Source organism: Gigantopelta aegis, chromosome 11 (assembly GCF_016097555.1).
Source record: "Gigantopelta aegis isolate Gae_Host chromosome 11, Gae_host_genome, whole genome shotgun sequence".
Lineage (NCBI taxonomy): Eukaryota > Metazoa > Mollusca > Gastropoda > Neomphalida > Peltospiridae > Gigantopelta > Gigantopelta aegis.
In genome coordinates, this window is record NC_054709.1 from 10,457,708 (window position 1) to 10,481,795 (window position 24,088).

At 38.0% G+C, this 24,088-nt stretch overlaps 1 protein-coding gene across 1 annotated transcript in view; it reads left to right on the forward strand.

The window, feature by feature from the left end:
• LOC121385539 (cubilin-like) overlaps positions 1-24,088 on the forward strand; it is a 172,125-nt gene that overhangs the window by 110,298 nt on the left and 37,739 nt on the right. The window contains exons 43-52 of the mRNA XM_041516248.1: positions 188-375; positions 4,349-4,716; positions 7,212-7,393; positions 8,809-9,018; positions 10,959-11,099; positions 11,382-11,563; positions 12,801-12,969; positions 18,044-18,241; positions 20,788-20,940; positions 22,971-23,092. Of these exons, the coding sequence (XP_041372182.1) occupies positions 188-375; positions 4,349-4,716; positions 7,212-7,393; positions 8,809-9,018; positions 10,959-11,099; positions 11,382-11,563; positions 12,801-12,969; positions 18,044-18,241; positions 20,788-20,940; positions 22,971-23,092 (1,913 nt within the window). The remainder of the gene's footprint in view (positions 1-187; positions 376-4,348; positions 4,717-7,211; positions 7,394-8,808; positions 9,019-10,958; positions 11,100-11,381; positions 11,564-12,800; positions 12,970-18,043; positions 18,242-20,787; positions 20,941-22,970; positions 23,093-24,088) is intronic.

Consider the following 24,088-nt stretch of genomic DNA (forward strand, 5'->3'; position numbering starts at 1 on the left):
ACCACTATTGTGTGTGATTTCTCTCTCCGGTATAAGACAGGTATACACGCTTAAAGGTATCACACCACTATTGAGTGTGATTTCTCTCTCCGGTATAAGATAGGTATACACACTTAAAGGTATCACACCACTATTGAGTGGGATTCTCTCTCCAGAAAAGTATTTCAAACACTATTTTATATTTCAGAATGTGGAGGCATTATTGGACTACAGTCAACAGGTGTCCTAGAGAGTCCTAACTATCCTAGCAACTACCCAGCCAATCAGAACTGTTCCTGGGTAGTGGCTGTTAAAATAGGACGGACTGTCCAGGCTCGCTTTAATGGGTCGTTTAACATCCAGAGTACCTCCGCTTGTGATTCAGATTACATTATGGTACAGTATTTCTACTTATTACCCATATGGACAGAGAGTATTTCTACTTATTACCCATATGGACAGAGAATATATCTACTTATTACCCATATAGGCAGAGAATATATCTACTTATTACCCATATGGGCAGAGAATATATCTACTTATTACCCATATAGGCAGAGAATATATCTACTTATTACCCATATAGGCAGAGAATATATCTACTTATTACCCATATAGGCAGAGAATATATCTACTTATTACCCATATGGGCAGAGAATATATCTACTTATTACCAATATGGACAGAGAGTATTTCTACTTATTACTCATATGGACAGAGTATTTGTATGTGCAGAGACTATTTCTACTTATTACCCATATGGGCAGAGAGTATTTCTACTTATTACCCATATGGGCAGAGCGTATTTCTACTTATTACCCATATGGGCAGAGAGTATTTCTACTTATTACCCATATGGGCAGAGAGTATATCTACTTATTACCCATATGGGCAGAGAGTATATCTACTTATTACCCATATGGGCAGAGAGTATTTCTACTTATTACCCATATGGGCAGAGAATATTTCTACTTATTACCCATATGGGCAGAGAATATTTCTACTTATTACCCATATAGGCAGAGAGTATATCTACTTATTACCCATATAGGCAGAGAGTATTTCTACTTATTACCCATATGGACAAAGAGTATATCTACTTATTACCCATATGGGTAGAGAGTATTTCTACTTATTACCCATATAGGCAGAGAGTATATCTACTTATTACCCATATGGACAGAGAGTATTTCTACTTATTACCCATATGGGCAGAGAGTATTTCTACTTATTACCCATATAGGCAGAGAGTATATCTACTTATTACCCATATGGACAGAGTATTTCTACTTAATACCCATATGGGCAGAGAGTATTTCTACTTATTACCCATATAGGCAGAGAGTATTTCTACTTATTACCCATATGGGCAGAGAGTATTTCTACTTATTACCCATATGGGCAGAGCGTATTTCTACTTATTACCCATATGGGCAGAGAGTATTTCTACTTATTACCTTCATGGACAGAGTATATCTACTTATTACCCATATGGGCAAAGAGTATATCTACTTATTACCCATATGGGCAGAGAGTATTTCTACTTATTACCCATATGGGCAGAGAATATTTCTACTTATTACCCATATGGGCAGAGAATATTTCTACTTATTACCCATATAGGCAGAGAGTATATCTACTTATTACCCATATAGGCAGAGAGTATATCTACTTATTACTCATATGGACAGAGAGTATTTCTACTTATTACCCATATGGGTAGAGAGTATTTCTACTTATTACCCATATAGGCAGATAGTATATCTACTTATTACCCATATGGACAGAGAGTATTTCTACTTATTACCCATATGGGCAGAGAGTATTTCTACTTATTACCCATATAGGCAGAGAGTATATCTACTTATTACCCATATGGACAGAGAGTATTTCTACTTATTACCCATATGGGCAGAGAGTATTTCTACTTATTACCCATATAGGCAGAGAGTATTTCTACTTATTACCCATATGGGCAGAGAGTATTTTTACTTATTACCCATATGGGCAGAGCATATTTCTATTTATTGCCCATATGGGCAGAGAGTATATCTACTTATTACCCATATGGGCAGAGAGTATATCTACGTATTACCCATATGGGCAGAGAGTAATCTACTTATTACCCATATGGGCAGAGAGTATATCTACTTATTACCCAAATGGGTAGAGAGCATTTTAACTTATTACCCATATGGGCAGAGAGTATATCTACTTATTACCCAAATGGGTAGAGAGCATTTTTACTTATTACCCATATGGGCAGAGTATTTCTACTTATTACCCATATAGGCAGAGAGAAGTGGAGAAAGAAAAATGATCTTTCCCTAGGGAAAGAAAAAACTACATTTCTTCCCCTAGATGCATTTTAATATCATTTTAACTTATTTTCGTGCTTATATCCAATTAAGGTTCAAGCACGCTGTCCTGGGCACACACCTCAGCTATCTGAGCTGTCTGTCCAGGACAGTCAGTTAGTGGTTAGTGATAGTGAGAGAGAAGAGGGTGTAGTGGTCTTACACCTACCCATTGAGTCATTAAAACTCGCTCTGTCCTTAACCATATGTCTGACGCCATATAACCATAAATAAAATGTGTTGAATGCATCGTTAAATAAAACATTTCTTTCTTTCTTTTTATTCTTTGATCTGAACACTACAGGGATTAATCCAGGCATTCTGTGGGTCTGTACATAGGCCTCTCCCCCCAAAAAAGTGACACTGAAAAATTGCCAATTTCTGAACTAAAAATTGCCAATATATATATTTAATTATGTTTGGTCCAAACATAGACCACTTTTCAAAAGAAAGTAACACTAACAATTTCCCAATTTTTATGCTAAAAGTTCCCAATATATATATATTCGTTAATTCAACAGTGGTGTATCGCATCATTTACGATATCAAATAAACATTGTTATCCAGATTCGGGCATTTTTAAACACCCATCTGTGATGGGTTGTATGGTATAGTGTCTGTCCGTCCATCCGTCTGTCCATCCATACGTCCGTCGGTCTGTATGTCTGTCTGTTAACCATATTTTACATACAGATGCATACAGGATACAGGATGGTGGTGTATCACATACTATTACTAGGTCACTGTGACCTACTTTTCATGGTCTACTGCACATAACAGTAAATCCTTATCCGGACCACATCTTGCATACAGATGCATACAGGACCATCAAACCTCACTTGTAGGAACAACATAGGATGGTGGTGTGTCGCATACTGTTACTAGGTCACTGTGACTACTTTTTACGGTCTACTGCACATAACAGTAAATCCTTATCCGGACCACATCTTGCATACAGGACCATCAAACCTCACTTGTAGGAACAACCTAGGATGGCGGTGTGTCGCATACTGTTACTAGGTCACTGTGACTACTTTTTACGGTCTACTGCACATAACAGTAAATCCTTATCCGGACCACATCTTGCATACAGGATAATCAAACCTCACTTGTAGGAACAACCTGGGTGTGTCACATGCAATTACTAGGTCTCTTGTTATTCAATTAAATCAAATAATTTGTCAATATTCTGAACTCCTGACAGGCATATCATGTACCTCACCGGTACTCTTGTTATTTAATTCAGACAGAAATCAGCGTGTCTCCAGTTACAGAAATGGGAGCCTGTGCACATACGCCCACTAGAGATTATGCCCCCCACCCCAACCCCACTCCAGATATCATTCATGCATTCCTGGTTAGAGATTTTATAAACTGTTTTAACGCTACGATGGTTTTACGATATCATAGCGCTAAAATAGCTTCCCTGATCATACTCTGCATTTTACTAACAGAAATGACTAGCAACAGTTGTGGTATGTGCTATCCTGTCTGTGGGATGGTGCATATAAAAGATCCCTTGCTACTAATGCAAAAATGTTGAGGGTTTCCTCTCCAAGACTGCTTGTCAGAATTACCAATTGTTTTGACATCCAATACCCAAAGATTAATTAATCGATGTGCTCTAGTGGTGTTGTTAAACAAAACAAACTTTTTGTCTCTAAGACATGACTACCAACGGCTGTGGTATGTGCTATCCTGTCTGTGGGATGGTGCATATAAAAGATCCCTTGCTACTAATGCAAAAATGTTGTGGGTTTCCTCTCCAAGACTGCTTGTCAGAATTACCAATTGTTTTGACATCCAATACCCAATGATTAATTAATCGATGTGCTCTAGTGGTATTGTTAAACAAAACAAACTTTTTGTCTCTTAGACTGTTTGTCAAAATTACCAAATGTTTGACATCCAATACCCAAAGATTAATTCATCAATGTGTTCTAGTGGTGTTGTTAAACAAAACAAACTTTAACTTTTAACTAACAGAAATTCTTGTTTTGTCTTTCTCACAGCTACTGAACGGTGCTGATCGCAACTCCCCTCCACTCGGCAACGGCACCAACCGTGGCAACACTGCCGGCCGTTACTGCGGCAACAGTGCACCAGCTACCATGGAAACGAGCAGCAACAAGCTGTTTGTCAACTTCGTGTCCGACGGGTCGGGCGCTGGTCCCGGATTCCAGCTCATCTACAGCGAGATGATGGTCACCTGTGGTGGTCACCTGACCTTGACCCAATTGATCACGAGTGGCACGTTCACGTCGCCAAACTACCCGGGTGTTTATCCGCACAACGTCGACTGCATGTGGGTGATAACGGCACCGGCAACAGAGCGCATACAGCTCGACTTTGATAACTTTAACCTGGAGCAAAATGGACAGTGAGCGAAAAATTATTAATTTCAACTTATTTTCGTGCTTGTTATATAATCCAATTATGGTTCAAGGTTCACGGTGTCCTGGGCACACACACCTCAGCTATCTGGGCAGTCTATCCAGGGTTCCATTCCACGAAGCGATATTAGCACTAAGTTCACCTTAAGTGCATTAGGTAGTTATGCACTTAAGGTGATCTTAGGGCTAAGATCGCTTTGCGGAACGGGGCACTGGACAGTGGGTTAGTTGTTAGTGGTTAGTTGTTAGTGAGAGAGAAGATGGTGTAGTGGTCTTACACCTACTCAGTAAGTCATTAAAACTCGCTCTGGGTGGGAGTCGGTACCGGGCTGCGAACCCAGTATCTACCAGCCTTATGTCCGATGGCTTAATCACGACACCACTGAGGTCAGTGTAAGTTGTTAGTGGTTGGTGAGAGAGAAGATGGTGTAGTGGTCTTACACTTACTCAGTGAGTCATTAAAACTCACTCTGGGTGGGAGCCGGTACTGGGCTGCGAACCCAGTATCTACCAGCCTTATGTCCGATGGCTTAATCACGACACCACTGAGGCTATTGAGTAAAATTAAAGTTTGTTTTGTTTAATTTCACTTCAAATGCATAGTGAGTAAAGTTAAAATTTGTTTTGTTTAATTTCACTTGAGTAAAGTTAAAATTTGTTTTAAGTTCACTTCAAATGCATAATGAGTAAAGTTAAAATTTGTTTTGTTTAATTTCACTCCAGATGCATAGTGTGTGAAGTTAAAATTTGTTTTGTTTAATTTCACTTCAAATGCATAGTGAGTACAGTTAAAGTTTGTTTTGTTTAGTTTCACTTTAAATGCACAGTGAGTACAGTTAAAGTTTGTTTTGTTTAATTTCACTTCAAATGCATAATGAGTAAAGTTAAAATTTGTTTTAAGTTCACTTCAAATGCATAATGAGTAAAGTTAAAATTTGTTTTGTTTAATTTCACTTCAAATGCATAGTGTGTAAAGTTAAAGTTTGTTTTGTTTAGTTTCACTTTAAATGCACAGTGAGTACAGTTAAAGTTTGTTTTGTTTAGTTTCACTTCAAATGCACAGTGAGTAAAGTTAAAATTTGTTTTAAGTTCACTTCAAATGCATAATGAGTAAAGTTAAAATTTGTTTTGTTTAATTTCACTCCAGATGCATAGTGTGTGAAGTTAAAATTTGTTTTGTTTAATTTCACTTCAAATGCATAGTGAGTACAGTTAAAGTTTGTTTTGTTTAGTTTCACTTTAAATGCATAGTGAGTACAGTTAAAGTTTGTTTTGTTTAGTTTCACTTTAAATGCATAGTGAGTACAGTTAAAGTTTGTTTTGTTTAGTTTCACTTTAAATGCACAGTGAGTACAGTTAAAGTTTGTTTTGTTTAATGACATCACATATCTATAGACTTACTTCCTGTTTGCCAATTCAACATTTTCAATCTGAAGCAAAATGCACAGTGAATAAAGCAGAGTTTGTTTTATATAATGATACCACAAGAGCACATTGAGTAATTAATCATCAAACATTTGGTAATTGTAACACATAGCGACATTAGCACTGGCTCATGACTGGTTTACCAAAGGTGATGGTATGTGCCATCCTGTCTGTGGAGAAGTGCATCTAAAAGATACCTTGTTTGTAATGGAAAAATGTAGATGATTTGTTCTAAGACTTCGTATCAAAACCACGACTTGTATAACAAAGGCCATGGTATGTACTATCCTGTCTGTGGGATGGTGCATATAAGAGATCCCTTACTGCTAATCGAAAAGAGTAGCCCATGAAGTGGCGACAGCGGGTTTCCTCTCCTAATATCCGTGTGGTCCTTAACCATATGTCCGACGACATATAACCGTAAATAAAATGTGTTGAGTGCGTCGTTCAATAAAACATTTCCTTCGTGTCTAAACTTATCAAAGGCCGTGGTATGTTCTGTCCTGTGTGTGGGGAAGTGCATATGTAATGGAAAAATGTAGCGGGTTTCCTCTAAGACTTACAGACGGTTTAACAACCAATAGCTGTTGATTAATCAAATTATCTATTTTCAGCCAGTGCTCCACAACTGGTGTAACAAAAGCTGTGGTATGTACTGTCTGTGATGCTGCTGCATATAAAAGATCCCTTACTCCTAATTAGTGGGTTTCCTCTCATTATCTGTGTGCTCGCTTTATGCATGGTCAGTCTAGGATCGATCTCCATCAGTATGCACATGACTGGTATAACATAAGCTGTGGTATGTGCTATCCTATCTGGGATGATGCATATAAAAGACCCATTGCTACTAATGGAAAAAATTAACAAATGTTTGATATTCAGTAGCTGATGATTAATAAATCAATATGCTCTAGTGGTGTCGTTAAACGAAACAAACTTTAACCATATAACCATAATTAAAATGTGTTGAGTGCATCATTCATTCCTTCCTTCCCTCCTTAATCAAATGAATGTGCTCTAGTTGTGGTGTTAAAGAAAAAAAGCTAACTTGTTTCAGATGCGCCTATGATTATGTTGAGGTTCGTGATGGTGGTACGCAGAATGCCCCAGTGATTGGACAAAAGCTTTGTGGGACGAATCTACCGAGCACAATCATAACCACTGGCAACGTGATGTACATCCGACTGCGTACAGATAACAGTATTCCAAGAAGCGGCTTTTCAGCTCGTTACTCCATTGGTAGGTCTTGCCCCTAGAACCGGCTTTTCAGCTCGTTACTCCATCGGTAGGTTTTGCTACAAGAACTGGCTTTTCAACTCGTTACTCCATTGGTAGGTCTTGCCCCGAGAACCAGCTTTTCAGCATATTACTCCATCGGTAGATCTTGCCCCGAGAACCATCTTGTCAGCTCGTTACTCATTTGGTAGGTCTTTCCCCAAGAACTGGCTTTTCAACTCGTTACTCCATTGGTAGGTCTTGCCCCGAGAACCAGCTTTTCAGCATGTTACTCCATCGGTAGATCTTGCCCCGAGAACCATCTTGTCAGCTCGTTACTCATTTGGTAGGTCTTTCCCCAAGAACTGGCTTTTCAGCTCGTTACTCAATTGGTAGGGTTTAGTCTCGAGAACCAGCTTTTCAGCTTGTTACTTCATCAATAGGTCTTGCCACGAGAACCATCTTGTCAGCTCGTTACTCATTTGGTAGGTCTTTCCCCAAGAACTGGCTTTTCAGCTCGTTACTCAATTGGTAGGGTTTAGTCTTGAGAACCAGCTTTTCAGCTTGTTACTTCATCAATAGGTCTTGCCACGAGAACCATCTTGTCAGCTTGTTACTCATTTGGTAGGTCTTTCCCCAAGAACTGGCTTTTCAACTCGTTACTCAATTGGTAGGGTTTAGTCTCGAGAACCAGCTTTTCAGCTTGTTACTTCATCAATAGGTCTTGCCACGAGAACCATCTTGTCAGCTCTTTACTCATTTGGTAGGTCTTTCCCCAAGAACTGGCTTTTCAGCTCGTTACTCAATTGGTAGGGTTTAGTCTCGAGAACCAGCTTTTTAGCTTGTTACTTCATCAATAGGTCTTGCCACGAGAACCATCTTGTCAGCTCGTTACTCATTTGGTAGGTCTTTCCCCAAGAACTGGCTTTTCAACTCGTTACTCAATTGGTAGGGTTTAGTCTCGAGAACCAGCTTTTTAGCTTGTTACTCCATCGGTAGGTTTAGCCATTGGTTTATTAGTCTCCTACAAGTCAAACCAGTCCAAACAGTGGGGACTATAGGATTTGTCCCTGTCCTTCTGTCTGTCTGTCTGTCTCTTTGTCTCTCTATCTGTCTGTCTGTCCCACATATAGTTTTCTGGATTTTTTCACAATGCCTCAAGATATTGATCCGAAATTTTAGCCACATGTTATGACATCGTTTCCAAACTGATGTCAGTCGTTGAAATTGTTATGATACACATATTTCGTACTGGTTATATTTCCCTATATATCTTGAACTATATGGATAATAATATTTATTATTTTTTATTGTGCAGCGGTCTGTGTTGGAAGAATAAACACACGTGTGTCATACTGGTTATATTTCCACGTATATTTTGAACTATGTGAATAATAATAGTTTTTTTAATTATTATTATTTTTAATTTTTTTCTGCAGCGGTCTGTGGTGGTAGAATAAATGGCGCTCGAGGTACGATAATGAGTCCAAATTACCCCGGTAACTACGAGGCAAACAGCGACTGTGAGTGGATAATCAGTGCGCCGGTTGGCCACTACATCACCTTCTCCTTCTCCGCATTCCAGCTCGAGTACTCGAGTTCCAACTGTACTAACGATTACCTGGAAATCCGCGAAATTAACTCAACAGGTAAACCTTCACTTTTGTATTCTACAGGAAAACCTTCACAGCTGTTGTTTCTTTTAATCGTCTCAGTTTATTTTGTCTTCTATTTGCAGTTTGAAAATAACTCCAATCACCCTTCAGTCTGTCTGTCCATCCATCCAAACTCATTCATCCATCCTTCCATCCATCTGTCTGACTGTCCATCCATCTGTCTGCTCATCTGTACATCTATCCATACTATCTGTTCATCCGTCCGTCCATCCGTTCGTCCGTCCATCCATCCATCCATCCGTCCGTCCGTCCGTCCATCCGTCCATCCGTCTGTCCATCCATCTGTCCATCCATCCATCAATCCATCCATTCATCTGTCTAACTGTCCATCCATCTGTCCATCCATCCATCCATCCATCCATCCATTCATTCATCTAACTGTCCATCCATCTGTCCATCCATCCATCCATCCATCCATCCATTCATCTGTCTGACAATCTATCCATCTGTGTCCATCCATTCATCCAACCATCCATCCATCTGTTCCTCTCTTTCTCTTCTCTCTTCATTGATTTTGGCCCTTTTGTGAATTTTGTCAACATTTTTGCAAGATATATAGAATAGTTAAAAAACCAAAGTGTTAATCGACAGCATGATATTTGAGCCTGCAACTGTGACTTCTCTGCCATTGAGACATTGACAAAAATGGAAGCCAAATTTACTGTTGTTAAAGGAACATTCCTGAGTTTGCTGCAATTTTTAAGATGTTATAGATTAATAGAGACTTTTTAACAATTGTAAAGTGGCTAATAAAGTATTGTTTAAATTAGCCACTTGTTAATCATTTTCAAACAGATACTCTAGATATAAAGAAAATTTATTTAAAAAAAATTCATTCCCTTGTGACCCACCGGCCTCGGTGGCGTCGTGGTTAGGCCATCGGTATACAGGCTGGTAGGTACTGGGTTCGGATCCCAGTCGAGGCATGGGATTTTTAATCCAGATACCGACTCCAAACCCTGAGTGAGTGCTCCGCAAGGCTCAATGGGTAGGTGTAAACCACTTGCACTAACCAATGATCCATAACTGGTTTAACAAAAGCCATGGTTTGTGCTATCCTGCCTTTGGGAAGTGCAAATAAAAGATCCCTTGCTGCTAATCAGATAGAGTAGCCCATGTAGTGGCGACAGCGGGTTTCCTCTCAAAATCTATGTGGTCCTTAACCATATGTCTGACGCCATATAACCGTCAATAAAATGTGTTGAGTGCATCGTTAAATAAAACATTCCTTTCTTTGAAAGTAGCGTAACAGTTTTGTATTGTGGGGCAGGACGTAGCCCAGTGGTAAAGCATTCGCTTGATTCATGGTCAATGTGGGATCGATCTCCGTCGGCTATTTCTCACTCCAGCCAGTGCACCACGACTGGTATTTCAAAGGCCATGGTATGTGCTATCCTGTCTGTGGGAAAGTGCATATAAAAGACCCCTCGCTGCATTAGGAAAAATGTAGCGGGTTTCCTCTGAGGACTACGAGTCAGAATTAGCAAATGTTTGACATCCAATAGCTGATGATTAATAAATCAGTGTGCTCTAATGGTGTCATTAAACGAAACAAAAAGAAAGTAGTGTAACAGTTTTGTACTGAGTATTCAGAAACAGTTGTTTGGAAGCTATTGCCATACATGACCCTACTGTTAAGAAACTGCGGTACTAGGATGCCATCCCGTGTCAGTGTATTTTTATTCTGTTTTGACAGATCCTGTGATATTAAGAAACTGTGGTACTAGGATGCCATCCCCTGTCAGTGTATTTTTATTCTGTTTTGACAAGTCCGGTAATATTAAGAAACTGCGGTACTAGGATGCCATCCCCTGTCAGTGTATTTACATTCTGTTTTGACAGGTCCGGTGATATTAAGAAACTGCAGTACTAGGATGCCATCCCCTGTCAGTGTATTTTTATTGTTTTGACAGGTCCGGTGATATTAAGAAACTGCGGTACTAGGATGCCATCCCCTGTAGACACGTCTGACAGTTTTGCATATGTCCGTTTCGTTTCCAATGGCAACACACAGCGCACTGGCTTTAAGCTGACATTCCTGGCTAGCGTTGAAGGTAAGGCATTTGTCTGGTAATCACTTGACCTGTCTATGCATTGGGGTTTTGGGGGGATTTTGTTTTTTTGTTTTCTTATTTTGTGTGTTGATGTTTCAGAATTTTGTATGTTTTCAAAACAGTGTCCAGGGTTTTCAGAGAACTGTATGTACTAAATTTAACAGCTGTGCTTTTTTAATAAGCTGGAGTGGGGTTTTTTAACCACACATTCCTTTCCTTTTCTGACAGCTGTAGTTAAAAATGTGCTGGGGAATTGTTAAGCATTCTTTCTGCTCCTTGCAGCTTGTGGCGGAGACCTAACCACATCAACGGGAACATTCTCCAGTCCAAACTATCCGGGACAGTACGCACATAACCGACTCTGTGAATGGCGAATCCAAGTCCAGCCTGGTCGACGGGTGACCTTGACCTTCAGCGATTTCCGGATTGAATTGCATAGGTCATGCAGTTGGGATTATGTTGATGTATGTAACTCATTGCCAGGTTAAGTCCTAGTGATTTACAATAAAATACAATTAGTATTAAACAAGACATATTACAAATAGCCCTTGGAGTGGCGACAGTGGGTTTTCTCTCTAATTATTTCTGTGGTCCTTAGCTATATGTCCGATGCCATATAACCATATATAATTAAATGTGTTGAATTTGATGTTAAATAAAACTCTTCTTTCTTTCTTCCAAGACATTACAATTTGCACTGCAACCCATGATGATTTAGAATTCAATGAAATTATTCAGTTTTTTATGTTAATTATTTTGTTAAATGAACTTGGTCCTTTAATTTTAAATTGACCTTTTTATTTTAATTATTTTGTTGATAAATTTTGCCCAATAATTCGAATTAGGCTGTCAAAGATGTTAATTCTTATGTTAAGTATTCAACAAGCTATTACGAATGTTAATTATTTTGTTAGGTATTAAATGAGCTGTCACAAATGTTAACTATTTTGTTAGGTATTCGACAGCCTGTCACAAATATTAATTATTTTGTTATGTATTCAATGGACTGTCAGGAATGTTAATTATTTTGTTATATATTCAATGGACTGTTACAAATATTAATTATTTTGTTGTGTATTTACTGGACTGTCACAAATATTAATTATTTTGTTGTGTATTTACTGGACTGTCACAAATATTCATTATTTTGTTAGGTATTCAATGGACTGTCACAGATATTAATTATTTTGTTATGTATGCAATGGACTGTCACAAATATTCATTATTTTGTTATGTATTCAATGGACTGTCACAAATATTCATTATTTTGTTAGGTATTCATTGGGCTGTGATGAATACTAATTATTATTTTAGATATTTAACTTATTGTTACGAATGTTAATTATTTTCTTAGGTATTTAATGGACTGTCACAAATTTTAATTATTTTGTCCTAACAAAATAATTAACATTCATGACAACCCATTGAATACCATCTAACAAATAGTAATAATTTTGTTTTGTTTTGAATGGTCTGCCACAAATGTTAATTATTTTGTTACATATTCAACGGGCTGTCACAAATGTTAATTAATTTGTTACATATTCAACGGGCTCCCACAAATGTTAATTATTTTGTTACATATTCAACGGGCTCCCACAAATGTTAATTATTTTGTTACATATTCAACAGGATGACACGAATGTTAATTATTTTGTTACATATTCAATAGGATGACACGAATGTTAATTATTTTGTTAGGTATTCAACGGGCTGTCACGAGTGTCCCCTCACATTATTCGTCTGTGTGGTGTGACGACCCCTGCGCCAGTTGAGTCGTCGGGAAATTCATTGAGAGTCGTCTTCAAAACAGACGGTTCCATAACGAACGGTGGCTTCAGAGCTACATACACGTCAAATAATGAAGCAGGCAAGTTGCTAGACAAAATTCTGGAAAGTATTTATTTGTTTGTACTGGTAGATCCAAATTTGTTTGTTTTTATTATCCACAATATGACACTAAATTGCCCAAAAAATGCATTACATCATCATCATCATCAACATCATCATCATCATCAACACCACCATCATCATTATCATCATCATCACCATCATCATCATCAACACCACTGTCATCATCATCACCATCATCATTATCATCATCATCATCACCATTATCATCAACATCATTATCAACATCACCATCACCATCATCATCATCACCACCACCATCATCACCATCATCATCATTATCATTGTCACCACCATCATCATCATTATCATTGTCACCACCATCGTCATCATCATCATCACTATCATCATCATCATCATCATCACCATTATCATCAACATCATTATCAACATCACCATCACCATCATCATCAACATCAACATCATCATCACATCATCATCATCACCATCATCATCATTATCATTGTCACCACCATCATCATCACCATCATCATCATCATCACTATCATCACCATCATCATCACCATTATCATCAACATCAACATCATTATCAACATCACCATCACCATCATCATCAACATCAACATCATCATCAACATCAACATCATCATCACCACCACCATCATCACCATCATCATCATTATCATTGTCACCACCATCATCATCACCATCATCATCATCATCACTATCATCACCATCATCATCATTATCACTATCATCACCATCATTATCATTGTCACCACCATCATCATCACCATCATCATCATCATCACTATCATCACCACCATCATCATCATCATCATCATCACTATCATCACCATCATCAGGGCTTCTAGATTATGGTAGCCCCACTCCCTTGGCTAGTGAAATTCAATGTTGGGCTAGTAGTAATTAACTGTTATTGCCATGCCCGACGGCTAGTGAAAAAAAGTTGTCAAATGCTGCAAGTCTATTTTATTTATATATGTATATCCTTATATATGTATACACAAATGTTCGGTGTTCATTTTGAATACTTTGAAGTAGATTCATATCCAATATTGGTTAGTAGATTAAACTTTTATTTGGATACCAAATTTTATCCTTTAATTGGCAGCCATTTTAAAAAAATTTGATTAGATCAATATCCAGTATTATTTAGTACATTAAATTCTTTTCTGTATACTAAATTTTATCCTTTTAATAGAAATGTTTGGTGGCCATTTTGAATTTTTTGAAGTAGATCATATCCAGTATAACTTCTTTTTCTCTCTCTCTATATATATATATACCAAATTTTATTTGTTTTTATCACATATTTCACAATATTTTACCATTCTGCTAGACTTGTTGTTTCACATTTTTGCTGGACTAATTTGGTGTGTGTGTTTTATTTTTATAATTCTGCTGAGCTAATTTGGTGTGTGTGTGTTATTTTTATAATTCTGCTGGACTAATTTGGTGTGTGTGTGTTATTTTTACAATTCTGCTGGACTAATTTGGTGTGTGTGTTATTTTTATAATTCTGCTGGACTAATTTGGTGTGTGTGTGTTATTTTTATAATTCTGCTGGACTAATTTGGTGTGTGTGTTGTAATTATTTAATTCTGCTGAGCTAATTTGGTGTGTGTGGTTATTTTTATGATTCTGCTGGACTAATTTGGTGTGTGTGTGTGTTATTTTTATAATTGTGCTGAGCTAATTTGGTGTGTGTGTGTGTTATTTTTTTAATTGTGGTGAGCTAATTTGGTGTGTGTGTTGTTATTTTTATAATTCTGCTGAGCTAATTTGGTGTGTGTGTGTTATTTTTATAATTCTGCTGGACCAATTTGGTGTCTGTGTGTTATTTTTATAATTCTGCTGAGCTAATTTGGTGTGTGTGTGTTATTTTTATAATTCTGCTGGACTAATTTGGTATGTGTGTGTTATTTTTATAATTCTGGTAGACTAATTTGGTATGTGTGTGTGTTTTTTTTATAATTCTGCTGGACCAATTTGGTGTCTGTGTGTTATTTTTATAATTCTGCTGAGCTAATTTGGTGTGTGTGTGTGTGTGTGTGTTATTTTTATAATTCTGCTGGACTAATTTGGTATGTGTGTGTTATTTTTATAATTCTGCTAGACTAATTTGGTATGTGTGTGTTTTTTTTTTTAATTCTGCTGAGCTAATTTGGTGTGGGTGTGTTATTTTTATAATTCTGCTGGACTAATTTGGTGTGTGTGTGTGTGTTATTTTTATAATTCTGCTGGACTAATTTGGTGTGTGTGTGTTATTTTTACAATTCTGCTGGACTAATTTGGTGTGTGTTATTTTTATAATTCTGCTGGACTAATTTGGTGTGTGTGTGTTATTTTTATAATTCTGCTGGACTAATTTGGTGTGTGTGTTGTTATTTTTATAATTCTGCTGAGCTAATTTAGTGTGTGTGTTGTTATTTTTATGATTCTGCTGGACTAATTTGGTGTGTGTGTGTGTTATTTTTATAATTGTGCTGAGCTAATTTGGTGTGTGTGTGTGTTATTTTTATAATTGTGCTGAGCTAATTTGATGTGTGTGTTGTTATTTTTATAATTCTGCTGAGCTAATTTGGTGTGTGTGTGTTATTTTTATAATTCTGCTGGACCAATTTGGTGTCTGTGTGTTATTTTTATAATTCTGCTGAGCTAATTTGGTGTGTGTGTGTTATTTTTATAATTCTGCTGGACTAATTTGGTATGTGTGTTATTTTTATAATTCTGCTAGACTAATTTGGTATGTGTGTGTGTTTTTTTTATAATTCTGCTGGACCAATTTGGTGTCTGTGTGTTATTTTTATAATTCTGCTGAGCTAATTTGGTGTGTGTGTGTGTTATTTTTATAATTCTGCTGGACTAATTTGGTATGTGTGTGTTATTTTTATAATTCTGCTAGACTAATTTGGTATGTGTGTGTTTTTTTATTTTAATTCTGCTGAGCTAATTTGGTGTGTGTGTGTTATTTTTATAATTCTGCTGGACTAATTTGGTGTGTGTGTGTTATTTTTATAATTCTGATGGACTAATTTGGTGTGTGTGTTGTTATTTTTATAATTGTGCTGGACTAATTTGGTGTGTGTGTGTGTTATTTTTATAATTCTGCTGGACTAATTTGGTGTGTGTGTGTTATTTTTATAATTCTGATGGACTAATTTGATGTGTGTGTTGTTATTTTTATAATTCTGCTGGACTAATTTGGTGTGTGTGTTATTTTTATAATTCTGCTGGACTAATTTGGTGTGTGTGTTATTTTTATAATTCTGCTGGACTAATTTGGTGTGTGTGTGTTATTTTTATAATTCTGCTGGACTAATTTGATGTGTGTGTTGTTATTTTTATAATTCTGCTGGACTAATTTGGTGTGTGTGTGTGTTATTTTTATAATTCTGCTGGACTAATTAGGTGTGTGTGTGTTATTTTTATAATTCTGCTGGACTAATTTGATGTGAGTGTTGTTATTTTTATAATTCTGCTGGACTAATTTGGTGTGTGTGTGTGTTATTTTTATAATTCTGCTGGACTAATTAGGTGTGTGTGTGTTATTTTTATAATTCTGCTGGATTAATTTGGTATGTGTGTGTGTTATTTTTATAATTCTGCTGGACTAATTTGGTGTGTGTGTGTGTTATTTTTATAATTCTGCTGGACTAATTTGGTGTGTGTGTGTGTTATTTTTATAATTCTGCTGGACTAATTTGGTATGTGTGTGTGTTATTTTTATAATTCTGCTGGACTAATTTGGTGTGTGTGTGTTATTTTTATAATTCTGCTGGACTAATTTGGTGTGTGTTGTTATTTTTATAATTCTGCTCGGGGACAGGACGTAGCCCAGTGGTAAAGTACCTGCCTGATGTGTGGTCGGTCTGGGATTGACCTCCATCAGTGGGCCCAGTGAGTTATTTCTCATTCCAACCAGTGCACCACGACTGGTATATTAAAGGCTGTGGTATGTACTACCCTGTCTGTGGGATGGTATATGTATAAAAGATCCCTCGCTACTAATGGAAAAATGTAGCTGGTTTCCTCTCTGAGACTATATTTAAAAATTACCAAAGGTTTGACATCCAATAGATTAAAAGTTTAAAAGTTTGGTTTGCTTAATGACACTACTACAGCACATTGAATTATTGATCATTGGCTATTGGATGTCAAATATTTGGTAATTTTCTACTTCTAGTTTTAGAGAGGAAACCCACTACATTTTTCCATTAGTAGCAATGGATCTTTTATATGCACTATCCCATACACAGGATAGCACATACCACGGCTTTCGATATACCAATCGTGGTGTACTGCTGGAACGAGAAATAGACCAATGGGTCCACAGACGGGGATCGATCCCAGACCGTCCGCACATTAGGCGGGCGCTTTACCTCTGGGCTACATCCTGCCCCAAACCTGACGAGTGGTTTGTCAAATGTTTGACATCCAATAATAAATCAGTGTGCTCTAGTGGTGTTGTGGGGTGGAACGTAGCCCAGTAGTAAATGTTTGACATCCAATAATAAATCAGTCTGCTCTAGTGGTGTCGTGGGGTGGAACGTAGCTCAGTAGTAAATGTTTGACATCCAATAATAAATCAGTGTGCTCTAGTGGTGTCGTGGGGTGGGACGTAGCCCAGTAGTAAAGTGTTCACTTGATGCGTGGTCGGTCTAGGATCGATCCCCGTCGGTGGACCCATTGGGCTATTTCTCGTCCCAGCCAGTGCTCCACAACTGGTGTAGCAAAGGCTGTGGTATGTACTATCCTGTCTGTCGGATGGTGCATATAAAAGAACCCTTGCTGCTAATCAAAAAGAGTAGCCTATGAAGTGGCGACAGTGGGTTTCCTCTTTCAATATCTGTGTGGGCCTTAACCATATGTCCGACGCTATATAACTGTAAATAAAATGTGTTGAGTGTGTCGTTAACAGGTTTCCTCTCAATATCTGTGTGATCCTTAACCATATGTAAATGAAATGTTGAGTGCTTCATTAAATAAACCATTTTCTTCCTTCCTGGATGGTGTCGTTAAACAAAATAAACTTTATTTCCCTCCAGTCTGTGGTGGCAGCCTGACGTCTCCTGGCAACATCACCTCGCCCGGCTACACGGATGGAAACTACACAAGTAAACTGTACTGTGTGTGGACGGTCAGCAACCCGAGCCTCGTCAACTCATCCATCAAAGTGTCCCTCCCTGACCTTCATCTTGAGCACCACTCACGCTGTCTGTACGATGTCCTCGAAATACGGGAAGGTGAGGTTTAAATAGACATTACACTACTATCAGATGTCCTCGAAATACGAGAAGGTGAGATTTAAATAGACACTACACTACTATCACCTTTCTGTCTCATCTGTACGATGTTCTCGAACTATGGGAAGGTGAGAGTTAAAAAGACACTACACTACTATCTTTTGTCCTCGAAATACGGGAAGGTGAGATATAAATAGACACAACACTACTATTTGATGTCCTCGAAATATGGGAAGGTGAGATTTAAATAGACAAAACACTACTATCTGATGTCCTTACAATATTGGATGGTGAGATTTAAATAGACACTACACTACTGCTATCTGATGTTCTCGAAATATGGGAAGGTGAGATTTAAATAGACATTACACTACTATCTAATGTCCTCGCAATACGGGAAGGTGAGATTTAAATAGACACTACACTACTACTATCTGATGTCCTCGAAATACGGGAGGGTGAAATTTAAATAGACACTACACTACTACTGTCTGATATCCTCGATATCCTCGAAATATGGGAAGGTGAGATTTAAATAGACACTACACTACTACTACTATCTAATGTCCTCGCAATACGGGAAGGTGAGATTTAAATAGACACTACACTACTATCTGATGTCCTCGCAATACGGGAAGGTGAGATTTAAATAGACACTACACTACTACTATCTGATGTCCTTGAAATATGGGAAGGTGAGATTTAAATAGACACTACACTACTACTATCCTCGAAATATGGGAAGGTGATATGTTCAGGCTCATAGGAATGTGTTTATAGTTATGTACTAACATTTATAGCAGTTATTAATCACTTCACTTCACAGGCACGGCGGAGCAGGGGGTTGGGTGGAGCAGTTGGGGGGGGGGAGGGGGCATAGGGGGCTCCAGCCCGCCAATAATTCTGAATAAAAAATATTATTGGTGATAAATCTTAAGGCAGAGATGAATGTTACTTGTAAAATGCCGGAAATTGCATTTCAGGACATATAGTTTTCAAAACTTTACAGGAGAGCATACCTACGAACTACCCTAGAAACTTTGCTTTGCTTTAGTAAGCCCCCCCCCCCCCCCCTATTTTGCCTGATCCATAATATTATTTAATCTCGTATGTATGAAATTATTGGATCATTATAAAATCAAATTTGGGCTACTAGACACATTAGGACGACAACAAACACGTTGGTTATACAGACACTGATATTTTAAAGAAGATGATGTACTGTAGATCCTGAAATTAAACAGACACTACAATACTATCGACTGCTCTTCTGCCAACTGGAATAAAGGTTAAAAGAAATGTAGCGGGTTTCCTTCAATGTCTATATGTCAAAATTACCAAATGTTTGACATTCAATAGCCGATGATTAATAAATCAGTGTGCTCTAGTGGTGTCGTTAAACAAACCAAACTTTAACTTTGCACACATTATTTAACATATTCCAGGGCTTCTACAATTTTTATAAAATCTACTAGCCATGGGATCAGTGATTTAAAACATTTACTAGCCATGATTATAAAATCTACTAGCCATGGGATCAGTGATTTAAAACATTTACTAGCCATGATTACAATTTCACTAGCCCTACTTTAATACAATTTTACTAAATAATATTAGTAATAATAATCAAATATGTCACCTAAAGAGGGAGATATAGCTTAAAACACTAGCATTGGTTTTAGGGCAGGATATTCATATTTACAAAACTTAATTGCAACATTTGACCAAAAATATTTTCTAGCCGTCGGGCAGGCAATAGTAGTTATTTACTAGCCCAACATTGAATATCACTAGCCATGGGAGTGGGGCTACCATAATCTAGAAATCCTGCATGATGTGTAGTCGACTATACCGGAGTGCAGAAATATTCTTGCAAAAGGCGTCATCAGGTTAAGTACAAAGGTTGTCAGCAGTGCAGATGAAAAGAGGGGAAGTGATCAGAACGATAAGAAACTGTTAAAAAGGCCTTGCATATTATATTGTAGATTTGTTACAATGTTTTCATTTATCATATGGGGTCGAGATGTAGCCCAGTGGTAAAGCGCTCGCTCGATGCACTGACGGACTGAGATCAATCCCCATTGGTGGGTCCTTTGGGCTATTTCTTATTCCAGCCAGTGCTTGGTGGGCCCATTGGGCTATTTCTCGTTCCAGCCAGTGCACCACTACTGGTACATCAAAGGTGGTGGTGTGTGCTATCCTGTCTGTAGGATGGTTCATATAAAAGATCCCTTGCTGCTACTCAAAAAGAGCAGCCCATGAAGTGGCGACTGGGTTTTCTCTCAATATCTGTGTGGTCCTTAACCATATGTCTGATGTCATATAACCATAAATAAAATGTGTTGAGTGCATCGTTAAATAAAACATTTCTTTCTTTCCATATGTCTGACACCATAAACGTAAATAAAATGTGTTGAGTGCGTCATTAAATAAACCATTTCCTTCCTTCCTTCCATATAACTGTAAATAAAATGTGTTGAGTGCGTCATGAAATAAAACATTTCCTTCCTTCCTTCATTTATCATTAGTGATTGATTCTCTTGCAGGCTCTACAGAAAATGGGGTTCTACTGAAGATGTTCTGTGGAAACAACACCATCCCCCGTCCATTTGTCACGCCGAGTCCGCAGCTTTTCATTCGCTTTAAAACCGACTTTTCCATCGTCGACAGGGGCTTCTACTTGGAGTACGATTTTCAAGGTAAGATCATTTGTGGGCCAGGAAATAGCTCACTTGATGCATGGTTGGGTCTAGTCGCAATACTCATTGGTGAACCCTTGTTGTTATTTCTCGTTTCAGCCAGTTCTCCACAACTGGTGTAAAAAAAAAAGCAATAGGGTGTACTGTCCTGTCATTGCGATGGTGTAAACTGCAGACCATAATTACCATTTATTTTATTAGACTATGTGCTGGGGTATCATTAAACAAACATTCCTTTCCTTTCTTCTCTCACACTTTAGGGGGTGGGATGTAGCTCAGTGGTACAGTGTTCGCCTGATGTGCAATCAATTTAGGATCGATCCCTGTTGGTGGGCCCATTGGGCTATTTCTCGTTCCAGCCAGTTCTCCACAACTGGTGTGAAAAAAAAAGAAACAATAGGGTGTACTGTCCTGTCAGTGCGATGGTGCAAACTGCAGACCATAATTACCATTTTATTTGATTAGACAATGTGCTGGGGTATCATTAAACAAACATTCCTTTCCTTTCTTCTCTCACACTTTAGACAAATTGTCACAATTACCATATGTTAGACACCTAATAGCCACTGATTAAACAATGTGCTGGGGTGTCATTAAACAAACATTCCTTTCCTTTCTTCTCTCACACGCTTAGACCAAGTGTCACAATTACCATATGTTAGACACCTAATAGCCACTGATTAAACAATGTGCTGGAGTGTCATTAAACATTCCTTTCCTTTCTTCTCTCACACGCTTAGACCAAGTGTCACAATTACCATATGTTAGACACCTAATAGCCACTGATTAAACAATGTGCTGGGGTGTTATTAAACAAACATTCCTTTCCTTTCTTCTCTCATACTCTTAGACCAAGTGTCACAATTACCATATGTTAGACACCTAATAGCCACTGATTAAACAATGTGCTGGGGTGTCATTAAACAAACATTCCTTTCCTTTGTTCTCGCTCACTCTAGACCAAGTGTCATAATTACCCTATTTTAGACACCTAATAGCCACTGATTAAACAATGTGCTGGGGTGTCATTAAACAAACATTCCTTTCCTTTCTTCTCTCACACTCTTAGACCAAGTGTCACAATTACCATATGTTAAACACTTAATAGCCACTGATTAAACAATGTGCTGGAGTGTCATTAAACAAACATTCCTTTCCTTTGTTCTCGCTCACTCTAGACCAAGTGTCATAATTACCCTATGTTAGACACCTAATAGCCACTGATTAAACAATGTGCTGGGGTGTCATTAAACAAACATTCCTTTCCTTTCTTCTCTCACACTCTTAGACCAAGTGTCACAATTACCATATGTTAAACACTTAATAGCCACTGATTAAACAATGTGCTGGAGTGTCATTAAACATTCCTTTCCTTTGTTCTCGCTCACTCTAGACCAAGTGTCACAATTACCCTATGTTAGACACCTAATAGCCACCGATAATACAATGTGCTGGGGTGTTATTAAACAAACATTCCTTTCCTTTCTTCTCTCGCACTCTTAGACCAAGAGTCATAATTATCATATGTTAGACACCTAATAGCCACTGATAATACAATGTGCTGGGGTGTCTTTATACAAACATTCCTTTCCTTTCTTCTCTCACACTCTTAGACCAAGTGTCACAATTACCATATGTTAGACACCTAATAGCCATTGATTAAACAATGTGCTGGAGTGTCATTAAACATTATTTCCTTTCTTCTCTCACACTCTTAGACCAAGTTTCACAATTACCATATGTCAGACACCCCAATAGCCACTGATTAAACAATGTGCTGGAGTGTCATTAAACATTCATTTCCTTTGTTCTCACTCACTCTAGACCAAGTGTCATAATTATCATATGTTAGACACCTAATAGCCACTGATAATACAATGTGCTGGGGTGTCGTTATACAAACATTCCTTTCCTTTGTTCTCGCTCACTCTAAACCAAGTTTCACAATTATCATATGTTAGACACCTAATAGCCACCGATAATACAATGTGCTGAGGTGTGGTTAAGACATTCCTTTCCTTTGTTCACAGAATGTGGTGGCCTGCTGACGACGTCTTCTGGTGTGATCACGAGTCCCAACTATCCGAACTTCTATAACAATAATGAAGCATGTGCCTGGCAGATCATAGCACCAGAGGGGACGCAGATACGGGTAAGCAGGGTCATAGCTGAATAGGTAGCACTAAACCAAATAACTTCCGGCTGGGTCAAAGTTCGAGGTGCACCCAACTTTTGATAGAGAAGTGAACACCACAAGTCCTGTGATTGGTGATAAATGTGAGTGCGTTGGTTGTAAAAAAAAAGAAAAAAGTTTCATCTGGGCAAAACAAAAATGTATGCAATTTTATTTCATCTGGTACCACTGTGTCAAGTAACCTTTTGCTTAAAACATGTATGGGGTACTTGTGAAAAAAAGTACTCGAATTTTGTGCAGAACTAGGGTAGTCATAGATGCTATCTGTTATCTCAGAAATGAGCAGCTTGACCCCCAATTTCTTCTGATTCACTTTGAGGGCGAGGTGTGGTAGTATTTATATTCGTGGCGTTTATGTCGATTGATATGCTGCAGGTAGGAGTTTTAGCCACATATGTTACTATTGTCATCTATGTGATTTGATTTGGTAGTATACACCCTGAAGGAGGGGGAGCAGTTGCCCCCCCCCCCCCTCCCCCAATAAAAATCCCAAAACAATTTACTGGTTTATGTATGTATCCTCCCTCAAATGGCGGCAAAATGGTATTTCAGAGTCTCTAGATTTAAAATTTTCGTAGGAGGTATGCCCCCGGACCCCATGGTGTCTTGTGCCTCCCATGTTCATTCATTACAAGAATTCATCTGCTCCCTCCACACTCAAAATCCTGGCTACGCTCCTGGTAAGCGGTTGGGGTTTTTTTCATTTTATTTTTTGTAAAATACTTTTTTTATTCAACGGGTCAGGGGGTGGGATGTAGCCCAGTGGTAAAACATTTGCTTGTTGGGTGATTGGTCTAGGATCGATGCCCATCAGTGGGCCCATTGGGCTATTTCTCGCTCCAGCCAGTGCACCACAACTGGTATATCAAAGGCTGTGGTATGTACTACCCTGTCTGTGGGATGGTGCATATAAGAGATCCCTTGCTGCTAATCAAAAAGAGTAGCTCATGAAGT